General features: G+C 34.8%; 1 protein-coding gene across 3 annotated transcripts in view; it reads left to right on the top strand.

Annotated features, from left to right (window-relative positions):
- The first annotated feature begins 8475 nt into the window (after nt 1-8475).
- Nucleotides 8476-24973, top strand: part of LOC150104087 (mitochondrial adenyl nucleotide antiporter SCaMC-like) — a 73604-nt gene continuing 57106 nt past the window's right edge. For all 3 annotated transcript variants that reach the window (XM_090396750.1, XM_090396749.1, XM_090396748.1), the window contains exons 1-2: nt 8476-8796; nt 23378-23489. In XM_090396750.1, the coding sequence (XP_090252876.1) occupies nt 8596-8796; nt 23378-23489 (313 nt within the window). In that variant the 5' untranslated portion in view covers nt 8476-8595. The remainder of the gene's footprint in view (nt 8797-23377; nt 23490-24973) is intronic.

The raw sequence follows: 24973 nt of genomic DNA, 5'->3' as shown, positions 1-24973 counted from the left end.
GAGCTAAGGAGGCTCTAAATTTTAAGTTATATATTTAGAGCATTTCTGCCTTGCGAAAACTCGCCCCGTTAGATGGTATCAGAATAACGTACGCATCTTATACAGTATAAAATTTTTTATAATTCATCATTTTTCTAGCTCTTTCACGATGATTTGCATAAGTCCGAATTTACGTAATTCTGAAAACCCAATTGAATGATTTATTAATAATGTATAAAGAACATATTCAGTTGTTTGCTAATGATGCAGAGTTGGGCAGCGCAATAATTAACCAAACTGATGTAGAGAGTTTGCAGGATGATTTGAATAAGTTGGCAATATGGGCAAAAGATAATGGATGTCAGTTCAATGTGGAAAAGTCTAAAGTTATGCATTTTGGAATTTAAAGGATATAAGCTGTGTACAACATTGCTGGAACAGCACTCCAAAAGATTGATGAGGCTAGGGACTTGGGTTGCTAGTAGATAAAGAGTTGAGGTTCAGAGAGCATATTACTAAGGGTGTCCAAGATAACTCATAGGATTACTTAGTCATTGAAGAACACACTAACATGCAGAGATAAAGAAGTTATTATTCCTCTTTATAAGGCGTCCACATCTGGATTACTGTGCCAAGATCTGGTTGCCTGGATTCCTTGGCGACGAGGAAGTGGTAGAAAAGAATCAGAAGCAAGTGACCAAGTTGGTGAGTGATGTAAGGAATGCTCCCTACATTGATAGATCAAGGTTTTGTGGATTACAGAGGTTGGTTGATAGGTGGGGAAGAGGGAATGCGATATAAACATTTAAATTACTAAAAGGTTTTTATGAGATTAATGCAGGGGAAATATTTCAGCAGTGGAATAGGTGGAAGAACAAGAGGTCATCCTTGGAAATTAAATAACAGTGTGGTTAACAAGGGTGTGAGGACTAGATCTTTCTCTTGGAGAGTGGCCAATGAATGGAATGTGTTGCCTGACTCAGTTGTGAGGGCTTCGTCTGTAAATGAGTTCAAGAAGAGGTATGATAGATACTGTGTGGATAGTTTGGGTCTCCCACAATGAGTCTACTGACTCCATGAAGATACCCATAGAATAATGATAATAATAAATAAACTTAAATATGCCACATGTGTATAAATAAAAAATAATACTTCATCATGTAATTTAATTACAAATTAAATTTGTAATTAAAAATTAGAAATTTAAAAAGATCTGTTATTTTACTGTTTACTGAGCTATAAAAAAAAAGAAAAAAGCATGAACAACTTTTTGGTACATTGGTATCATTTATACAAATACGAGTACTTTCTTTCATATGAAAAAGCGACAAGAACTAAATTTAGTTGTGGCCTTTACCCTGACGTTGATAACAGCTCTGAATGTGGTTTTTTATCTAGTTACAAACGATATCTAACTCTTAAAATAGTAACTGGAACCAGGAGAGACTGAAAATCGGGTGACTTCTCAATAAACAACCACTAAGCTCATTATGCGAGCATCAAGAAACTTTAACCAATAAAAAAAGTTTTGATTTCGGTCACTTACCCCTTCTTGCACTTAAGATGGATTATTTCACAATCAATATCCTGACTTATCTCTCTTTCTCTGATTTGTAACAACTTTCAAGTTAAGATAACGTTGGCGTAGCCTCCTTCCAACTAAATTAAATTGCACAACTGGAAAGACATATTGAAGTCAACAAAAATACTCTTGCGCTTTCAGAAACTTGAATTTATTAGTGTGCATTATTCATTATCATTTAAACATTTAATATATGAAGTCATAATATTTACTCTAATATTTATATGTTAATAGATAAGTATAATGATATCATCTTTTCATTGACCGGATTTCATAACTTACCATATGACATTAGATTAACATTGCACCTGACTTTATACTATGATATAGCGGAACCTCTGTGCATTCTATATAGGAATTAAGAACCCATGACACTGTGAAAAATTAGATTAAAATAACAAGCTAACAGTTATTTCCTTTTTTGAGTATTTCAAAACATCATCATAAACCTAAGAGAATGAGAAATTCAAATGCAACTTATTATAACTGGAGTACAACAATGATCACTTCTTCAAACACAACCGCATGTTTTAAATTTATACCACTCATAGGAAATTAAAGGGGGAAAATTATGCAATTAGATTAGAATTTCCTAAACTTTCGTAATAAAAAGTCCATCACTGCGATTGAGTTTGGGATGATGTTTATGGCTTTAAAACCTTTTTTAAGCAATGTACTTTAAAGCAGCAGTTTGGTATTATCCCAAATAATCCTCGCATAATGTTGACTCCATAATGCGCCAATCCATACTTATGTGTGACTGGGAAGGTTCAGTTATTGTCAGAAAGTTTCAGCTAATTGCGATCTTCATACTTATCGACAAAATGCATTATCTACTGCCTTACTAAACGCCAACATTCCCCTTATATCTAACAAGTGTTTATCACGTTCTGTGCTCTTGCAATTCATTATACTTCAGTCAAAATGAAGGTTAAGTGAAAAATCGATCGTTGAACATTCAATTTAGAGTTTTTGAACTTGACAGTTTGTTTAAAGAAGGCTTCGAATCCCTACTGCATTCAGTCTTAGTCGCAGTGCTGGACTTTCTATTCTCAAAGTTGGAGAAAATGTAATTTCAATTCACATAAAATATACTTTTATCCATTAAGTTCTTAATAGTATTGTATTTTTATCCCAGTTAAAATAAATGCAGTTTAATTAAAATTAATCGTGGTAAACTCACAGTTATAATTAGCTTCATTTAAATTTCTCGTTGTTTTCTTAGTTTTATGAGTTCAGGAATTATGAACATATTTAAAGCGAAATATTTTAACTTGATAACTAAATAGTCTACCTTTTCACTATGATCATAATTTTATTTTCATTCTGATAATTTATTCCTAAGCTGCTTATATCGTCCTGTGGCAATGATTTGCTTCCATAGTGCTCGATAGCAAATTCGATTCTAGACGCCGACGACATCAGCTTTTTAGACTTTAAGCTGAAAAATTCCACTGTCTGTCACAAACAAGTGGGATTTTTTCCTCCCATAAACTTGGATTTTAACCCCAGAGCTCAAGAAAATCGATAATAGTTTCAGTAAGGAATTACTGTGAGTAGACATATTACTTACTATTATAATAACGGAATTGATTCACGTAAAATATTCTTTATTAGTAGAATTTTGCCTGAGCATCAAAGGCATCATCAATACAAGTACAAAGGCTAAATAAACAATAACAGATATATTCACAAAGCGCCACCTAAGTACCTAAGGTTAAATTTCCTAAATTTATTTCAAAAAAAAATTTAATTAAATAAATAAATAAAAATTTTATATATATGTGTATACAATTACAAAAGTTAGGAAAGATTTCCTGATTTATAGAGTACTATCTCCCACAAGGGGAGGGGGAAACGTAAACTATCGGATCTGTTTAGGTTTGGGGAAGTGAAGTAACTTTTCTTTGTAAAGCTGTTCCATGAGGAACCAACTTTTGTGAATGACTTTTGTCTTTTTCCAATGAACTCTATTTCTAGCATTGATGGCGTTCTCTGCAAGTCCAGATAGTTCAGGTTCAAGGTATTGAATATACGACTTGTGTTCTTCTAACCGGATCAGAGCAGATCTTCCTGTTTGTCCGAAATAGGATAACCCACAAGAGTAGGGAATCTGGTAGACACCTGGATAGCTGAGATGTAGGAGCTTGTCCTTTGGAGACGTGAGGAATGTAGAGATTTTTCTGATGGGTCGAAATGCAACACAAATATTTAGTGGTTTAACACTTTAGCTATGCGTTTGCTAACGCCTTGCACATAGGGGGATAAGTATATGCATCGTTTCTTCTGTATTTGAATAGGATGCTGAAGCATGACTACTTAAAGCTCTTTTTATGAAGTAATTCTTATAATCATTGGATATGAAGGAGGAATTAATATATTGTAACTCTTTTTGTAATAATTCTTCTGAAGAACAAAAGGAGTAGGCTCTATGAACCAGTGTTTTTATAGTACCTGCCTTTTGACTGGATGGTGATGTGATTCAGCATGGATGTACTGGCCTGTATGAGTCTCCTTCCTATAGACTGTGAATTGTAGGTTACCATCTGGTTGGTGAAGAATTGAGAGGTCTAAAAAGGCTAACTGCTTACTTACTTCTACTTCTAGGGTGAACCGGATCCTTGGATGATGTGCATTTATTTTTGAGGGGAAACTGTTGTAATTCTTCCGAAGTGCCCTTTCATATGTCAAAAACGGCATCCACATATCTGAACCAAAGGTTAGGTCTGGGTGAAATGTTGTGAAAGATACGTTGTTCGAAGTGCTCCATGAAGTAGTTGGCAATAGCAGGAGATATTGGATTACCCATTGGTGTTCCTTAAATTTGTTGTTATAACTGGGTTTTGAAGGGAAAATAGCCGGACTTTATTACAAATTCAAATAATCTGACTATGTATGGAGGAAATTCTTGGTGTAGTAATTCAATGCTGTCCACCAACGGAACATTCGAATATAGAGAAACAACATCTAGACTAATCATAATCTCCGAATCGTCTAGATCAAGATCAGAAATTTTATTTCTGAAATCCAAAGAATTTTTTTTATACGTAGCAGTTCTTCTAGTTGAAGAAGTGAATAAATTTGACAGAAATTTTGAAAATTGTGTAAGTGGGACAACATATACAGTCTACAACAGGTCTTAATGGAATTCGTAGCTTATATACTTTTGTAAAACCTTATAATCTAGGTGGGTGCCCGAACGGGGTTTTTAGTGTTTTCTTTTTATCTTCATCCCATATCGATATATTATATATAAGAGCATTAAGTCTTTTTATTTGACTACCGGTAGGATCTGAAGTGAGGGCCTATAAGTCGAATAGTCACGGAGTAACAGTGACATTTTTCTCTAGTATTCTCTTCTGTCGTGAATGACTACAGCCTTCCCTTCGTCAGCTTTCGTAATAATTAGGTTCTTGTTTACGAATAAATAATAAATAGCATCAACATTTTTTCGTTTTTTAAATTTATTTATTCAATGTAAAGACAAAATAGCTTTCGTATTGATCTATCTAGAAAGTTTATATATATATATATATATATATTTAAACCGAGTTTTTCTTCTACATTTCTACCATACTGTATATGTTTTTAAAATTTTTGATACAGGGCCATTTTAGACCATTATATTTTAATAGATAGCGTATTCGTTATAATAGTGAATGGGATGAATTCTTTTGATATCTGGTATTATCTGATGCATGTATGTTAATTAAAAATATATTCATATATAAATCATTCAGTTATTTTATTCTTTTTAAATTCAGACATTGTAAAGAAGTCTTTGATTATGTTCAATTTTTTTTATTCCTCTGATCCCTACTTACTACACTCGTACTCACCTTCCAGGTATGACCTCTTGTTCTGCCACTCTAGCCAAGTTCTGAGACAATTCCATTGCGTCAATTATATAAACCCTTCAAGAAACTTCAATGGTTCTCTCATATCCTCCTATTTTTTTCGCCTATCAACCAACACTTCTGCAACTCTCAGTGAATTCTTCACCACATTAAACCCATCAGAAGACATCTGAGAGCAGTAAACTAGATGTAGATGTATCAAGGCCTTATAAAGAAGAATAACAACTTTTTATCTCTACTTGTTAGTGTGTTTTTCAATAGCAAAAGAATTCCATGAGCTACCTTAGAAATATGTCCTCTAAACTTCAACCCTCTCTACTGCTACTATTACGAATACTCCAAAAACCTAGCTTCATCTATTTCCTAGATTACACTTTCATCAATATGGTACACTGCTTGTAATGTATTTTTTTTACTAAAATGCATAACTGCATTTCTCCACATTGAAGCGATACTTATTATCTTTTGCCTGTACCAACAGCATATTCAAATCATCCTGAAAGCTCCACTTCACCTTGATTTGCTATTACTGTACCGCTTTTGTATTATCGGCAAAAAACTGAATATTTCCCCTTCAGGTTGTTTCCTGTATCATTTAGGTACAAACTAAACACTAGATGTTCTTGCATAAAGTCTTGTGGCATGCCATCTGCTTTCTGTTGGACTCTGTTCTGCATATACCACTTTTTGGTATCTGTCCATCAACCACCCACTTATCTATATAACCAGTGTCATATCCATACCCATTTGTTCTAATTTGAGTAACAGTTCCATGTGGTGTTCTGTCAAATGCCTTTAAGAAATCCAATAGAATCATAGTGTGGCCATTTCCTGTATCCAACAACTCAGCTGTTACTCTATTATAAAAATTTATAAATTACTGATGCATAACTGACCCTTCACAAAGCCATACTGTCCCTCATACATATTCTTATCCACCCATTCTTTAATTCTCTTTTTTAAACTTTTCCAGTACTTTTTACCACCATTCCTGAAATATTGATTGGTATATAATTTTCTACACCAGTCTTGGAACCTTTCTTATGCAATGGAATTATTTGGACATCTGTCCATTTTCTTGGTACTCTGCCAGAGCTGGGACATATTAAAAAGCATAGTCAGAAGCACTGCTAGTTCCCCTGCACATTCTCATGAAACTCGAGCTGATATACCATGTAATCCCACGGCCGTAATTACATTGAGATTCAGCAATATCTTAAGAACCTCTAATTCATCCACCTCTGTTCCCATAATCAGTCATTTTCACAGTGGTAATCTCACTTGGATCATATACCCTTGCAAAAGGTCACTCAGTACAGCTATTTTATTTGCTTCTCTGACCTCGCTACTATCATCACTCGTTAGTTATCTTTCCATAGTCATTATTCTTCTTACTTGCAACGAAACGAAAGAACACTTTCTTTGTAATCTTGCTTAATGATACTACTCATCCGTTTAATCCCTACCTGATTTATCCTCCTGACCTTGGGTATACAATCTGATATTGTTTCTTCCCCATGCCTTTAAGTATTTCCCATTCACTACTAACAAGATTTTCTTGCAGGTTTTAATGTCACTACCCAGTATCAAGCTTCCTCCTAAGCTTGTCATAATCACCTGCTTAGTAGTTTCACATATACTCCTACTTTACAGAATATATCCTGTTTTGACAACCTCCCAAGTCAATACGGCATTATCATTCATCCCATTTCTGATTATGGAATTAGAAATGGGAGAGAATCGATCGACCACAAACGATCATACACATACAATAAATCAATAAATAAGAATATCCTTTTTGTCTATTATTTATCGATTAAAAAAAAGCATTGACGCCATAAAGCATAATGCAGCTTTCCAGGCACTAAAAGATTAAGACCTTGAACAACCATATATCAAGTTAATTCAAAACATATATACAGGCAGCAAAACCCAGATTACTCTTTTTAATGAGCCCTTTGAAATACCTCTGGAGAAGAGTAAGACAAGGAGATATGATCTCTTCCCCTCAATCTTATATATATATATATATATAATCAGCTAATGCCTTTTATTCTCTTATAGGGAGTTGGCAAGGCCTTTATACCCTATCTAGCTTTTGGGGACTGAATGGGCAGTTCAATCTCCACCGGTAGCCAATCAGAGATAGCTGGCCCATATCTCTCACTAATTATAGCAGCCACCGATGAAGAGGCTGGCAAACAAGTACTGTCATCTTTTGGTACCTAACCCTAACAAGATATGTTACTGTCTGAAATAATGTGAGTACTACGGTCGATTTTCTTGAGTTTACTGGACGAAAAACCCGAGTTTCATGGAGGAAAAACCTGCTTGCCTGTGCTAGAGATCAACTAACTCTGGAACCGGTCGAAGAAAGGCTTAGAAAAAGTTCCTCCAGTCGGCGACTAGACTTGAACTTAAGTCAAACTTCGAGCGACCAAGCGCAGAGGACGCAAGCGTCACTTCCACTGAACTACACAGGCCTAGGATCTCCAGAAAACATTTACAATCAAAAAGACAAACCTGATGTAGGTTTAAATATTATTATTATTATTATTATTATTATTATTATTATTATTATTATTATTATTATTATTATTATTATTCCTGATACCTCCAAGGAGTCCGAAGACTCAAATATAGATGGAGAGAATCTTAAACTACTCTTGTTTGCTGATGATGTGGTTCGGATATCTCATGAACCGTCTGGACTAGAAATAATGTTGAAATAATGCAATCGATTTGCACTGCAGAATGAAAATTTCAATAATTCACAGAAATGATTAATGCTGATGCTTTTGAAATATTGTTTTATAATCATATTCACTTAATTTTTCTAAATGATTTATTAATTTTATTTTTATTATTTTAGAAATAGAAGTTTTTAAAGTTGCTCTGTTAGAAATTTCTTCTTAAATCTTCCTTGTTATTTTTCTTGATTATAGGTGGCAGTGTTGTCACTTACAAAACTGGTATTGTTGTAATACCGTATATCGATAGACAGCTCATGCCGCTATATATAATGCAGTTTTTAACGCGGCAAATGTAGTTGCAAGCCGGTAGTCTAAATGAATGGCAAGTGTTGATTGTGGTTTGGCTGGCATAAAATATAATTATAATTAGTTATTTAGGGAAGTACGTGATAGTTTTTCTAAGAGCAATTTAGGTGTGTTAACAATGAGGAATAAACTAGAACATGGAGTAGTTCATGTAAGTTCTCTTCCGCAGCATAATCAAGAATTATCTTCCGATGAGGAAGAACGCATTGACAAATTATTTAAACAATTGGATGTGAACGGTGATGGTCGAATATGTTTGGAAGATCTCTCCAAAGCATTTCAACAAATGGGAATTCCAGAAAGCCGGGAAGATATTAAGGTAAGTTCCGCAGTTTATATAATTCAGTTTCAAATTTGAGTTTTTCCCGCACTTGTTACCAATATGTTGTCTCCTTTCTTTTCAAGCATTAAAAATAGGAAATATGTATAGACAGTGAATAAGTAAATTGTGTAGAGACGGTTACCGCATAGATGAAGAGAGAGAGAGAGAGAGGTATTATGTCAGAAGTATACTATCAGTCTGAACGTACAGTACTTTATGCCATGCTTTATTGTATATTTATTGACATTATACCGTGCTATTTAGTTTTAAACGAATTTTATATTTAACATTCTTTAACTAATCTGAAAGCATAATGTTAAGTGTCTAGAAAGGCGATTGGCAACAACACAGTAAAAGCCGATTTTAATAACCAGGAAAGTATTCCAGGAAAATGCGTCAGCTTATGGACATGAGACATTCATTTAAACATTTTTCCTTTTACAGAACAAAAAGTTTATGGATTAAGTTAGCATGCCTCTATGACTCCCAGAGCTATTAGGAACAAAGCGGAGGAAGTGACGTTAATTCATTTAATTCAAGAAGTATTTATCATAAATGAGACGTTGTCAAATACATATGTTGGCTACAATATATTTCGAAAAGATTGAAAATGGATAAAAAGAAAATAAAGAAGGAAGTGTTATTAATGATAGGAGTTCTACCTGTTAAGGTAGAAGCTGGGAGGGTGACAATAGCGTTTAAGTTATTAGGTCCGATTACTTGTGCTGGTTGAAAGGACTGCCACAGCAACTAATGGTGTGAGGCCAGCATACTAGTTCTCTCCATTGCATTTGTTTTCAGAATGGTTTATGTTTTTTAATATTCTAGTGGTGAAATCCTGCCGACTCCATTATACTAATTTGTCTTCATTCAAAAAGACCTTTAAATGTTCTTCACTTCTTTCGAGAGGATTCGAAAATTACATTAAAGGGCAGATGTTGAAATATCCTTATAACTGCGTTATGGAGCTTCACCAGAAGTAAAGGTGAATGGGTAGAATGGGCCAGACTTGCCCTGAGAATTGGAAGAATAGCAGGTGTAAACTGGTTGAGTAATGAAATTCATTGGGAACTACTCGTCCTTGCTGTACTAGATTGGTCCAGTTGTGGCAAGGCACTTAATTTAGGAATTGGGAATATGTGCTATTAAACAATATTAAAAATTAATACATTTGCTTTATATAAAATCTTACAAAATTTTATTAAAATTTAAATTCATAGTTGATTGGGTCCACTGTGACATGCTTTGAACATAACAGTCTGGAAAGTGACAAAGAAGATTTTAAAGTATGAAAGAGAACTGGCAGTGTAAGCAAACAGAGCTCCTTAGTAAAAGAAAAGGTGACTGTAGAAGAGGATCATAATTGCTAGAAATGATAACAAAAGGAATAAGGCAAAAAATATAGTAAAAATATTCATTGACCATTTTGTATTTCATGCCATGGGAAATATGCTGACAGAGTGTAAGAAGATAACGTGAATATTGAAGTGTTTATATATATTGAAAAGAATGTGAGAGAAGATCAGGGGCAAAAACAAGCATCAATGGGGGTAAAGGATGTCAAGTTAAAAAGGAGCAAAAAAGATATATAGATCTGGGGATTCTATAAATTAAGGGTGTGAAGGATGGTAGAGTAATTAAAGTGTGTTATCCAGGATCAAAGATTAAGGATATAACTGAGGCTGTAAAATTGCAGAAAGATCGAGCGAGTGAGATTATTGCAGTTATATGGAATATTGCCTAGGTAGCGAAAGATTTTCTGTGAGACAGGATTTGAAGGACTTGATGATTAGCAATGAATGCAAAGAGTGAGATTGGAAAGATCATGAGTGTGCTGCCAAGATTTGACAGTGATGAATTAAACAGAAGAGCAATTATTGTAAATGGAATGATGTCGAGATTGTGTAAAAGCTTTTGCAAAGAAATGAAACGGAATATTCATTTTATGAATGTGGGATGAGTTTGATATAAAGGAGGAGTATTTTAAGAGAGATGGTTTGCATTTAAATGGATTAGGCACTTGGCATTTAGAACATTTATTGATAAAGGATAGAGTAAATAGTCCAAAAGGGAAACGGAATTTACTAGGGAGGCAGGTGATAGTCAGCTGTAAATAGTACTATGGTCATTAATTGCTGTGAATTTGGGATTAATTGTTTGCAGAAAATTAACAGTATACAGGGAGATTATGGGAAGAAGGGAGTATTGCAGTTTATGTATACTAATGCCCGAAGTATTCAGAATAAATGTGAAGAATTTTTGTCATTACGTGTAACTTGGCCCAAAATTATAGGAATTAGCGAGACTTGGTTAACGAAGAATGATATAGGGATTGAATGTAAGGGGTACAGTATTTTCAGGCAGGACAGAGATGACAGAATGGGGGGGAGGGATTTTACTAATGATAGATGAAGCATTAAGACCAAAAAAGGTAGATGTGGCTCAAGGTGGCAGGTATGTTGAGGGCAGTTCGTTTGAGGCTGTTTGGTGTGAGATAGAGCTCAACAGGGTGAAATGTGTAATCTGTTGTTTTAATCGAAGGGGTCTGAGGGAGAATGTAGATAGTATGTATTGGCAAATTAGCATGATGAGTGAAGGTCGAGTAATTATTATGAGGGATTTTAACTTTGGGGACATAGATTGGGAGAAGAAATGGTTACAAGGTACAAAGGAAATGGAGTTTATACAGTTGTTATGAGATAACTACCTGAGACAGTGTAATGGAAGGGGCAAGAGATTCAAAAGTGTTCGATCTGGTCATAGCATCGGAACATAGTAAGTAATCTCTCCCCCTTTAAATTCTCATGCTATGGCATGAGAATTTAAAGGGGGAGAGATGTTGATGGTGCATGGGAGATTGTCAAGGAGTATTTAAATAATGCTGTATCAGACTGTATTCCCAGGGTCAGAAGAAGAAATCAAGCAGGAGTAAGATGGATGAATAATATTATTAAGCAGGAGTTGCAGATAAAGAAAAGGTGGTGATGGAAGTATAAAGAAAAAGGAGATGAGCGTTCCCATGAGCAGTACGAGTTACAGGCAAAGAGAGTTACCTGTGTAGTAAGGAAAGCCAAAGCTAATTATGAGAGGAAGCTAGCTGATGAGTCCAAAAGAAATCCTGAGGAGTTCTTTCGCTATGTGGCAAGTAAAAGGAAGAATAACCATGGAAGGATGACTTTAAAAAGTGTTGATGAGAGGGAAATTACAGAAGCAAATCAAATAGTTAGTTAGTGTTCATTTTGCAAAAGTGTACCATCTTGGTTGTGATATTGCAGTACCGAATGTGTCATTGACTGATGAGAGTCTAGAGAAAAAAAACAAAATAGAGGTGCTTGGTATATTACAAAACCTTAATGCTAACACTGCCATTGGGTTAGATGGCATATTGGACCATGTGTTACAAGAATGTGCAAGAGAATTAATTAGCACCTCCTCTAACCAGGCTGTTTAATTTAAGCCTCACTTCTGGTAAAGTTCCAATAGAGTGGAAAGAGGGGAAAATAATTCCACTGCATAAGGGAGGCTCCAAGGTTGCAAATTATAGACCAATCAATATATCTGGAGTGGTGGTTAAGGGTTTGGAGAAATTGGTAAAAATTAGAATTCAGGACTGGGTGGACAGCAATATGATACTTTATAAGGGGCAACATGGTTTTGTGAAGGGTAGGTCTTGCCTCAGTAACTTGCGTGCTTTCTATAATAAAGTAACAGTGGAGTTGGATAAAGAAAATCCTTACTCAGAGATACTGCTGGATTTTGCAAAGGCATTTGACAGGATTCTACACAGAACTCTGTTGCATAAATTAGTGCAAATGGGTATGGATCCGAAGCTGGTGATTTGGATTAGAGGGTGGCTGGTGGGTAGATATCAAAGTGTGATTTATGGAGGAGCTGAGTCCAGGAGAAGGCAGGTGACTAGTGGTGCACCTCAGGGCTCAGTGCTTGGTCCTCTATTGTTTAATTTGTACATTAATGATATTGGAAATAGTTTGAAAGGAAATATTCACTTGTTTGCTGATGATGCAAAATTAGGAAGAGCGATAGTCAATTCAGATGATGTAGGTATCTTGCAGACTAACAGTATGGGCTGGGGTAAATGGCTGTCAGTTTAACGTGGCTGAGTGTAAGGTGATGCGCTTCGGGAGGATGAGACACATGCTGTTTACTATATTAATAGAACTGAACTGCAAAAGGTTGACGAGGCAAGGGACTTGGAAGTTATTGTGGACAGAGAACTTAAGTTTAAAGGGCATATTGCAAAGGTTGCCAAAACATCGCATCAAATTACATAGTTGTTGAAGAACACACTGACAAACAGGGATAAGAAAGTTATTGTTGCACTTTATAAGGCATTAATATGACTGCATTTGGACTATCACACACAGATCTGGTCACCTGGATTTCTTGGTGATGAAGAAATGGTGGAGAGCATTCAGAGGCGAGTTACAAAGATTGTTGCAGGTCTGTGGGATGTTCCTTACGAGGATAGATTGAAGATCTGTGGGCTCCAAAAACTAGCTGATAGATGTAGGAGAGGAGATATGATAGAGGCTTATAAATTGTTAAAGGGATTTTATAGGATTGATACTGATTGAAACTTCCTGCACTGGTCTTAAAAATGACCAGGAAGGGAGAGAATGAGGGTCCATCACTTGAGATTGTGTAAGAGTGTGGTTAACAAGGGTGTTAGGACTAGATTTTTTGCTTGGAGGGTTGCGAGCGGGTGGAATGCATTGCCAGAGGTGGTTGTGAATGCTTCGTCTGTGGATGAATTTAAGGAGAAGTATGATATGTATTGTGTGAATAATGGTTAGTGTGTCAATGTAGGGTCTCTTGCGATGAGTCTTTTGATTCCATGGAGACACCATTATAATAATAAACATGCCAATAAAAAAAAATATTGGCACTAAAGACTTGAAACCAGACGTTTCTAATTACCACCTAGTCTTGTATTTCCAGAGGGATAGTGAAGATCCATAGGATATTGCTGACCTGTGTTGGTAAAATATAACTGATCTATAGATTCTCTCTCTTTAGGGTGCAGCCCATGTTTTCAGTTTGCCTGTCTCTTTTCTTAATCTTTGTTGTTTTTATTGCTGATTTTTATGTCGAAATTGTTTCACCAGTTATTTAGTTTAGTTAAAGAAACTGCAAATTGTTATACTCTTAAATAACTTAGTACATCACTAGATAAAGTAAATAGCTGAGATTAACATCTCCAATTTTGATATCAGGTTTCTGTGGCCCATATAGATAATTGCAGTGGAAATAGCCTTGTCTTGCACTTGATTTTGTATCAACTACCTTTTACTATCTCCTTCAATTCCCATTATTACAATTAAATATTAATTGTAATAACAACCTGTTACCAACATCAGTCCACCACTGAGGAAAAACCATTCAACCAGAACTGTGCTGTCTGGTATGAATCTTAAATGAATTTATTAAAAGGTACAATCTAAAAAATTGTGCTTAATTAATTCAGCATTAAATTTTGTATTTCTAGGGTTGTAACTTCTGTGTACATAAGTTTGCAGAGACAAAATCATTTTATTGCACTTTGCTCCTATATTTTAGAATAAAAGCTGGATATGTTCAGATACTTAGGATTTCAGATGGAATATATTCAACAAACAGATATAATCCCTATGTTTTGTAGATTTCTGATTTATCTCATGATCCAGAATAAGAGATTGCAAAGAAACCAAAACCATAGAAAACAGTTACAGTTTGTCTTTTGGTAGTGTGAGAATGAATCTTATTTCTAACTGCTCTGATGATAATTTCATTGAGGTTTTTTTTTTTTCTTTTTTTTCCCTAAGTTTTTTTTTTAATGTTAGAAATGGTGATTCTGTTTATAGATCTACACTTAGTATTCAGTGGATTAACTTGGTTATGTATGGAGATATAAGAGTTTTATAGTCATTGCATAATTAATTCATGAGGTCTAATCAGAGGGTTGTTGAATTCTGGGTGAATGGAGTAGAGCTCTCTCATGGTACCTATCTATAAAAAGGAGAAAAAAAACTTAATGTTAGAGAAACATCCCTACTGAGTGTAGGTAAGGTTTATGTAATCATTATTATTATTATACAAACACTTCCTGGAGTCAAGACTCATCGAGGTTTATACGTCTATCATATTGCTCCTGTTGACTACTCTGTAATTTACATTCTCTCAACCTGTCTTCATAGTCAGTATTCCACAATCTCGATATTGCTTTTGTGATTTGCCTCTGAACTTTTTCCAGAGCTTGCCTCTCACCTAGGAATGCAGGTGACCAAATCGATGTGCAGTAGTGCAGATGTGGTCTAGTCAAACCTTGTACAGTAGAATGACCACATCCTTATTTATACTTGTCAGTGCTGTTTTTAGTATACTGGCATTTTTTGAGCTGTTTATTGCAATATGTCCCTTGAACTTGAATTCTTTATCCACCAATATCCCAAGATCCTGTGCTTCCTCCACTTTGTATTTGTACAGAGAAGCAAGGATTTAGTTAAGGAAGGCAGTTTAGAGTAGTGTGGGGAATGTATGTTTCCATGCCAGTAAGGATTACTTCAATGTGTACTTCAGTTTAGGTTGGAAGGCCAGAAACAATAGTCCAACCATGAGAATGAGGCATAGAAGTCACAGAGGCTGTGTCTCGAATATGATACACAGCTTTACTCTTTTGAGATCCAAAATGAAAAACCTTACATTTGCTGGTGTTAAATTGACATCCCCACTTGTTAGCCCACATAGCCACTTTATTCAAATCATTCTGAAGCACCAGTATATCTTCATCATTCCTAATAACTTTTCCCCAGCTTATCATTATCTGCAAACAGCTGAATATCAGCTTGCAGACCACCTACAATCATTAACAAACAAATTAAACAGCAGTGGTCCTAGAACAGAACCTTATGGGATTCCACCGGTAACTCTCCTCCTGCACTGTTTGATATAGATTAGAAAGCCAGTTTGCTATCCGATCAACCAACCAACTGATTTTCCAAAACCATTTGCCATAACTTATACACCAGTTATGTGGTAGCCTGTCAAATGCCTTTTGTAAAATCCAGAAGTATCACTATATGAATCGCCCCTATCCAGAATTGTAGTCACCTTATTATAAAATGTAAGAAATTTGTAAAACAAGACCTCCCTTTAACAAACAGATGTTGACTTCTATATAGTCCTAATCCTTTCCTTTTCCACCCATTCCTTGTATTCTATTCGCAATCAATCTCTCCAAGATCTTAGCAAACACTCCAGAAATGCACATTGGTCTGTAATTTGAAACATCTGTTTTGCTTCCATCTTTATACAATGGAACAATCTTTCCCTCTTTACACTCATTAGGGATTGTTGAGGATCCTAGACTCTTATTAAACAACCGAGTCAACGGAAGTGTCCGTTCCTTAGTGCATTCTTTCATAACACGTGGTGAAATTCTGCTTGAAATATTAAAGTAAAATTGACTGCTTACACATGTAACAAAAGTCATATAGAATGTATTCAAAAATTCCAATATATTTTATCCAAACATTACATGGTCATTGTCAGTGAGATGACTGTAAACTACATTCAAAAGATGAATCGAAATAATGAGTCATAAATCGTATATATTAGATCATGTCTCAGTTACAGCTGAAGTATATATTACACTATTAGCGTTCAAAGGAACAATTGTGGTAATTTGTGTAGATTAAAATAATTTAGTTAAAAGAAGCTTATGAACAATTAATAGCAATCACTTTATTTTTTATTTATTTATAATATTCAACAATCTAAACCCAAATCCTGTCAGAATACAATTTCAAGATAAGTTGTAGCCAAATGAGAACCTGGACAATAGTTCTAGATAGGGTTTTCTAAATCTCCATGGAGCCAAAACTCATTGCAGGAGATCCATGCTAACCATTATTCACACAATACTTACCATACCTCACCTTACCTCAACTTATTCACTATACAGGTGCTCAGGCAATCCTACTTTAGGCAATCCATTCCACTTATTCACCACTCTCCAAGCAAAGAACCTAGCTTGCTCTTACACAGCTTCCAGGCGGTAACACCTTGTTCTCCCCCTACTACTCATCGAGTGAAAAATTTCTTGTGTGTGTCAGTCTTATAAAATCTCTTTAGTAACTTGTAAGTTTTTTTCATGTCCCTCCACTTCTCTGCTTGTTAACTACACTCTACAACTTGCACACCTTCAATCTGTCTTCATAGCAAGCATTTCACAAACCTGTCACCAGCATAGTCAGTCATTTCTGAATCCTCTCTGTTACTCACTTCCTGATCTCCAAGAAATCTAGGTCACCAAATCTGGACACATGTGTCCAGATGTGTCAAAATCTTGTAAAGAGGGATAACCAGGGGGGGGCATGCCGGCCATATGTGCAATGTGTGCAACACACACAGGCGCCAGGATAGTAAAGGGGCCAAGAGGAGGAAATACTTAAAAAAAAACTTTTTTTTTTTAAGTGATTTTTTTATTGGGGGGGGGTAGGGGCACCAACTAAAGTTTTGCACACAGGTGCTGCACACTACTGGTGTGCTACTGGGTATAGGAGCACCAACTAAAGTTTTGCACACAGGTGCCGGACACTACTGGCGTGCCCCTGATAATAACTTCCTTATTTTTATTTGTCAATGTATGTGTTCAACACAGAAAAGCAAGTAAAACATCTGAAAGAACTTAATATGCAACAAGATGATCAAGAAGAAAAGATGTGACATTCAGATGTCTTACTGAATCTTAAGTAATCCTTGAGTTTAATAAATTTAGTTTAATCCTTTATCCAAGTGTAAGCAAACAAAGTTTGCACCTGAAGTATCTTCAGGACTGAGATAAAGGTGGACTAAGTTCTCATCACTTGTCTTAAGTCTCCCATAATGCAAAGCATATCTCCTTGTAGACATGTATAATGCTATGCATTAAGGGAAGGGCTGCTACCCAGACCAGTTTCAATTTTTATTGAGATTTCACTCAAGCCAGATCCAGAGGTGGTGATACTAAGGTGGAAGCAATGGAGAAATCATATTTACCTATACGAGTTGTAAAAAAAAAACTTTCAACATTTTTCTGTAATCCAGAGTTATTTAATAATAAGGTGAGACACCTTTTGGCAACTCGTATAGGTAAATATGACTTCTCCATGCTTCCACCTTAGTATCACCACCTCTAGGTCTGGCTCCCACTGGCGAAACCTTAATAAAGGTCAAAACAGTCTGGGTAGTGGCCCTTCCCTTAATGCATAGCATTATACATGTCCACAAGGAGATGTCTTAGTGTCTAATGCAAAGCACAACTGATGAGAGCTTAGTCCACCTTTACCATGAGTTGCCTCAGTCCTGAAGATACTTCAGTCGCAAACTTTGTTTGCTTACACTTGGATAAAGGATTAAACTAAATTTATTATAGTCTAACCAAGTAGGAAAAAAACCTTCCAAAATCCTTGAGTTATTTTGCCATCTTTTTTTATATATTCTCTGAACTTCAAATCTCTATCCACCATCACCCCCAGATCCCTAGCTTTATCAATTTACTGTAATACAATAACATCAGAATGGTAAAAAGTATGTAATCTTTTCATCCCAAAATGCATTACCTTACATTTTGCAACATTAAATTGACAACCTTTGCCCACCATGCCAATTTAAGTCATCCTGCAGGATATCTACATCACCTTTATCAACTATTGCCTTCCCCAGTTTTGCATTGTCAGCAGACACCTGAATATTCCCCTACCCCTTAAATCTACTTCCCCCTTCCCCTTAAATCTACTTCTATATCATTAATATTTTTTAATATTATTTCTTAATATTTCTATATACATTAGTTCCATGTATATAGAAAAGTTTAAGCAACATTAACATTTGGACAAAAAAAGAGCAAGGCTAATAATGGTACCTGTGTAGAAAATGGATTAGTTATGCATTAAGTATTCCAATATTTAAATGTAAATTCACATGGAAAGAGCAAACAAACGAATTAAAAAAAAATATCTTGTTATTAACAATAGCTGTAGACTAATTCTGGATACAGGAGTATATAGGCTTTGAAATAGGATGTGGTCATTGTTTAGTTCTGAGTCCAAAAATACCCAGGAAGCATGTAATTTGAGTACGTTTCTACTGGAAATAGAAAAACGTAAGACAGGTTGTCAAGAAATTGTACGAATGTAATGAGGACTTGCAAGTGTTGTAGATCTGGAAAAGCTTATGCTAAAGTGCCAAGAGAAAAGTTGTTATTATTATTATTATTATTATTATTATTACCACGGGCTACTCCAGGAGTCCTTAGACTCATTGAGGGAGGCCCTAAACATCATGTTCACACAGCTGTTCAACATTCTCACAGTATCTATCATACCTTGCCTTGAACTCGCTCACTGTCATAGCACCCACAACAGACTCTGGCAGCTTATTCCACTCATTTACCACTCTAAAAGTAAAGAACCCAGCTCTAACACCCCTGCTAACCACGCTCTTGCCCAGCTTCCATGGGTGTCCCCTAGTTCTCCCACCACCAGTCCTGATCTCAAAAATATCATCTGAATTAATCCTATAGAATCCTTTTAGCAATTTGAATGTCTCAATCATATCTCCCCTCTTTCGCCTATCAACTAGTTTCTGCAACCCGCAAATCTTCAACCTGTTCTCATATGGTGCATTCCATAGACCTGCTATCATCTTAGTCACTCGCCTCTGGATCCTCTCAACCTCCTCCCCATCAAGAAGGAACCGAGGTGACCAAATCTGGGCACAGTAGTCGAGATGAGGTCTTATCAGGGCTCGGTACAGAGGTACAATAACTTGTTTTTCTCTGCTCGTCAAGGTATTTTTCAACAACCAAGTGAGTTGATGAGCTGATTTAGCTACTTTCGCAATGTGCCCCCTAAACTTCATCTCCCTATCCACCAACACTCCCAAGTCCCTGGCCTCATCAATCTCTTGGAGTACAGTTCCACCAATGTGGTATACTGCTGCTAATCTTTTCACTCCGAAATGCATAACCTCTAAAACACTTTGTTCAAAACACTAATTATATGCAAGAGTGCATGCTATCTCTACCATAATTCATTTGTATGGATGATGTGAACAAAAGTGGCAGTAAACCTATTATCCAAGTTGGAGATATTAATCTTGGCTCTTTATGTAGATATTCCTAAATAAATCCAGTTCGTCTTCAGGATTTCTTAACTAATTGAATAAACTGCCATTAACCAATTTGAAAATAGGCAGGAACATTGAAAACATCAGCTGCATCCTAAATGGAGAAACTGTGGAACAAATAACTATTTAGGCAAAATTTTTAGTGAAATGGCAAATTAAATATAACAATAGATAAAAATAAGCATAAAACTGATATGGTGGGAAGTTCGTTTGAATAACTATATGGAGTCAAAGAAATTAGCCAAGTATATAAGGCAGCATTCAAACCCATTTTAACTTATGGATCTAAGAGTCAGGTTAGAAATTAGTTGAGATTAGACTAGATCCCAGACATGAGACTCTTGAGAAGGGATGATTAGCACCAATAGATGAATAATATTAAAAATGAAGATATACAAATGAACTCAACCTTGTTAACATTCTTCCAGAATGTGTGAGTAGAGCTAATTTAAGATATGGTCTTAAATGGAATGAGAGAGGAAAGGGAGGCTCTGGATATAGAACCAGGAGTAGGATCAAACTCTGTAGTTGCATATTTGTAGTGCTTTACACTGAAATTGTATACCCTGACAATATTATAGACCATACAAATAACAGCTTAATTTGGAAGAAAATTGATAGGAATCTAATGTTAATTTATACTCGGTGTCATATGTATCCTCAAGAGGTAAATATCAGAAATTGATTTATCACTCTTGATTTGATTAACTAGGGATGATACTACACTGGTATCATCCCTAGTTACTGCTATTAGTGATTAATTGCAATATGGTAATGTTTTTTATAATTACTTAATATGAGCAAGAGGACAGTGGATTCAACCAAGATATCATAAGTGACATTACCTTAAGAGCTGACATTATTCTGCAAGTCATATCTGAGAAAATTCTCTGTAGAGAATTTTATTTTGTTATTAATACACTTAGTTCAAGGTTTGTATTTTGTTAATTAGTTTTACTCTTAGATTGTAACCAAAGAAATGAAGAAAATCAGGATCCATATCTCTAGTTGATATATATTATATTTGCTCTATGAAGGAGAAGTGAGAAATGAATAACAAATAGATTTACTTGGCTGTCACTCAATCAAAAGCTTTAAAACATGCATATGAAATATGCTTAAGTGCAACACTAGAAAAAAATTAAATATTTTCTTACTTGCTATGCAAATCTTTTTATCATCAGTGATGCCCACTCAACAGTCCAGTGGCAGAGTAATTTTCATCCAGCTCTTAACAATATATCCAGAAATCATTTTAAAAGCGTTTGTATGAAGACCAACTACCAGAAATAGCCATGAATTGTATGCAGCTCATTTAACCTGAAACCTGGTAGTTGTCATATTGCTTTACTTCTATTTTATATCTGTTTTGAATTACATTCTTTTCATACTATTTTTGAGCAAATCTTTCCAAAACTGGAAAGCAGATTTATCTTCATGTTTAATTGAAAATTTTGTTTCATCTTTGGTGCTCTAATTGAAAAAATACATAACTCCCATCCTCCAATATCCCACTGATAGTTCATTTTTTGTAATAGGATAATAGTAAATTACTAGGCATTTAAATGTTGACATCTTTTTAATAAGGTTTCAATCCTAAAATCTTTTCTAGTAGGAAGAGTGGACACTGTGGTTATGATGCCTAACACCAATTAGTTTCCTATATCTTGTGAGTTTATCACAATAATTTAAGGTGTTAAATGATTGTGATAAACCATTTAAGGTTTTTTAAAGGCAGCTGTGGGTGGTGTCCACAGAGTGGTCTGCTAGACCTTACTCTTTGCTCCAGTAAATACTTTTGTTTTTACCAAATGGATATTAGCAGTCTTATGGTTTGTTTATAATTGGTTAACTTGTAGGAACAAGTAACTTTTTATATCAAGAACTGATAAGTAGTAGATAAAGCAGCCGGTTTTAAATGGAATTTGAAAGCTGAGGTTGTCTTTCCTTTCAAGTTCTCTGTTTTCAAACATGCCTTGGGATATAGAGAGTAGTCATAGTGCTGCTGTAATCTGCATATAGAGGCAGTCATTGATGTGAGGGGTGGGGAGTAAGTATTTTATTAATTCTGTTGGAATTGATGCTAAGGTATAGCAGTGGTTAAGTTCTTGGAATAGATTGATAGCTGTTGGTATTATAAAAACTTGTCTTGGCTGTAAGTAGAGGCAGATAATGGAAAAGTATTACATACTTATTCATACATACTTATTCGTATATATAGGTTTATCTTTATGTTGTAAAACAAAAGTTGCCATTAGGAAGATGAATTATTGAAGTATCTAGAAAGGTTAGACTATTTTCCCTGGAAAAATTTGACTTAGAGTGGAGAAGAATATGCTCAAGCCATGAGGCCAAACTGCATCAGTATATCTTTATACTGATGCAGTATAAATCAAGAGTGTTTTTTGCTTATCACCCAGACTTTAGACCACAGCTCTACTCTAGGTATAGCTGACATCCTTATATGAACTTTACTCCTAAAAGAACCATCTCTTCTAGCTGACCCCTTGCTTTCAATAGTCTGCAGAAAAACAAGTAGTCACTACTAGAGCAGACAAATTTGCCACTATGGTCCTGAACACCAGTGTATATAACAAGAATGAACGTATATCTGTTACTTTGCTAAACACAACTTTTTTTTTCTCTCTCTCTTGTAGAAAAGTAATTTATTTCATATTGTCTAGTGATTGCAAAATTTTTTTTTCTTTACTTATCTCTAAAGAATAAGTAGATGGCAAACTTTGAAGAGTATTTATTGAAATTTGTATTTTTGAGAGTGAAAGGGAACACATTTCTCTGTATTAATAAGGAAGATGAGATACAGTAAGAATTATCATCAGTCAATTATGGTATACATATGTTGTATACTCACTTTCTATAGTTCCATTGCATTTTACCACCATGTGCTTTATTTTGGGTATGGTGTCTAAATTATAATAAATTTAGTTTAATAAATAAAATAAACTTTCAAAATCGGTGTCTAGATTAATTCAATCAAGATCTGAATATGTTGGGCAGGAAGATTCAAGATTCACCTTCTTAAATGAAATAAAATTTTTCACTAAAAGTGTGTGTGTGTGTGGGGGGGGGGGGTTTCAGACCTAAAAACCCTTAAAATATAGTTACAACTGTCTGACAGAAGTTGATTTCTTCACCATAGAATAAATAAATAAAAAAAAAACTTATATGAAGCAATCATATAAGTTTATACAAACATATATGACTACATATTTTAGGCAAGTATAGATCATGATGTTTTGATGCACTCACTAAAGCAATAAAATGAACATGCTGCATTTATTTGGAAGTAAAAATTTTAACTTCAAATAATTGAATATTTGTTTAGATTTTGTTTTTATAAACTTTAAAAATCATTCTCCTTTTTCTTAAGAAGGTGGATTTTCTATTACAGAAACTTGTGGAAGATAAAGGAAGCTTAACTTATGTGGATTTTGTTCATTATATTTTGGAGCATGAAAAGCAACTTATGGGGATTTTTAAAAGCTTAGATGAAAACAGTGATGGTAGGTGTTAATCATTTTCTTGCATAGAAATTGATCTAATTTCAAAATCTTTCCTTGAGCATTTTTCAAGAAGCCCAATTACTTGAAATTACCATTTTATATAATTCATGTAAATTAGGATAGGTTTTAATTGTATTTAATAAATTGACACGAAAGTTCAGAATATAAAAGGACATAATTTCTCAACATTCTTTCATAGTTTCAAATATATATCTAGTTGTGGACAAGCTTTTATGCTTGTATACTTTTTCCCCTCCCAGCCACATGTAATGTAGAAATCTGTACATCTTTACCTGCTCTTGATTTTAGCTCACTTATAAGTAGTAGTGTAATGCAGCAGGAGTCTGAACTGTTTCCACAATTTCTTCTGCACTGCTGGAATAGACATGGTCTCATACAGCATCCTGTGAGAGTGATATTTACTTCAGATTGCTGGCTTAAGTTTACCAAATGTCTTGCATAATTGTACAGCAATCCCTCGATTAGAGCACCTAATGCGTTCTTTAAAACAGGCACATTAATCAAAAACGCACTAATTGAGTATAATAACCTATGGGAAAAAAGTATTCGTTCCTCAAATTTCTTTTTTTACCCTTGATTTTTTTATAAAAGAATTAGGGTATGTCTCAGGGCCTAGTTAAAGGAAAACTATGAAGCTGAAAGACAATAAAACATATTCAATATATAAATCTATTATTCTGGCATTGTTTCTTTTTTTCATACAACTGCCTCTTCTGCAAATTTTCCTGCTTCTCTCTTCACAAGGGCTAGTCTCTAAGCATTGCTACTTAAACGTTTCGGTTGCACGAAAAATATTTTAAATTTGTTTCTGTGAAATCTCTTTGAGCTTGTCAGTGATTAAATTTTCTTCAGGATCTTCCTGCTGTGCATCTAAATTTAGCAGGTTGGAATCACTCATTTTCTCAGAATGAGAGTTAATTAACTTAGATTCATTTGAAAAGCCTCTAAAATCATTTGCACAATGTCGAAATGTGCTTCCTAATGGCTCGCATATTGCTAGCAGTAATTTCATTTGACTTTGTGACTATAATCAGGCTGAGACTTCTCTGATTTAGCCAGAAAAGTCTTGGAAGGCATTGGCTTCCAAAAAAGGCCAGTTTCATCGACATTAAATATTTGTTGGTCACAATAGCCCCCTTCTTATACAGTTTTCTTATACTTTAAAATTAAAAAAAATAAATAAAAATGTAAGGAAAATAATTGCAAAGGAGGTACGAGATATGATCAGGAAAATGCAATGTAATTAGCAGACGACATAAATTTTGCCGGTAAAAATTTGGAACATAGTATACATAGCGTACATGGAAGTAGTGTAGTATGCCATTAAAAATAACTTTGTAAAATGTTTTAAATCAGTAACTAAATGATTTTATTATGGTGAGTGTTTTTTTTAAAATCGTTAGCCATAAAAATGTATAGATAGAAAATTTTTGAAATCTGTAACATTTATTTTTTATGATGTA

This window comes from Typopeltis vanoorti, chromosome 8, assembly GCF_054136105.1.
Source record: "Typopeltis vanoorti isolate ZY-2024b chromosome 8, IOZ_Tvanoo_1.0, whole genome shotgun sequence".
Classification (NCBI taxonomy): Eukaryota; Metazoa; Arthropoda; class Arachnida; order Uropygi; family Thelyphonidae; genus Typopeltis; species Typopeltis vanoorti.
Note: the sequence above shows the minus strand (reverse complement) of the source record. Positions and strands in the feature narration are given on the sequence as shown.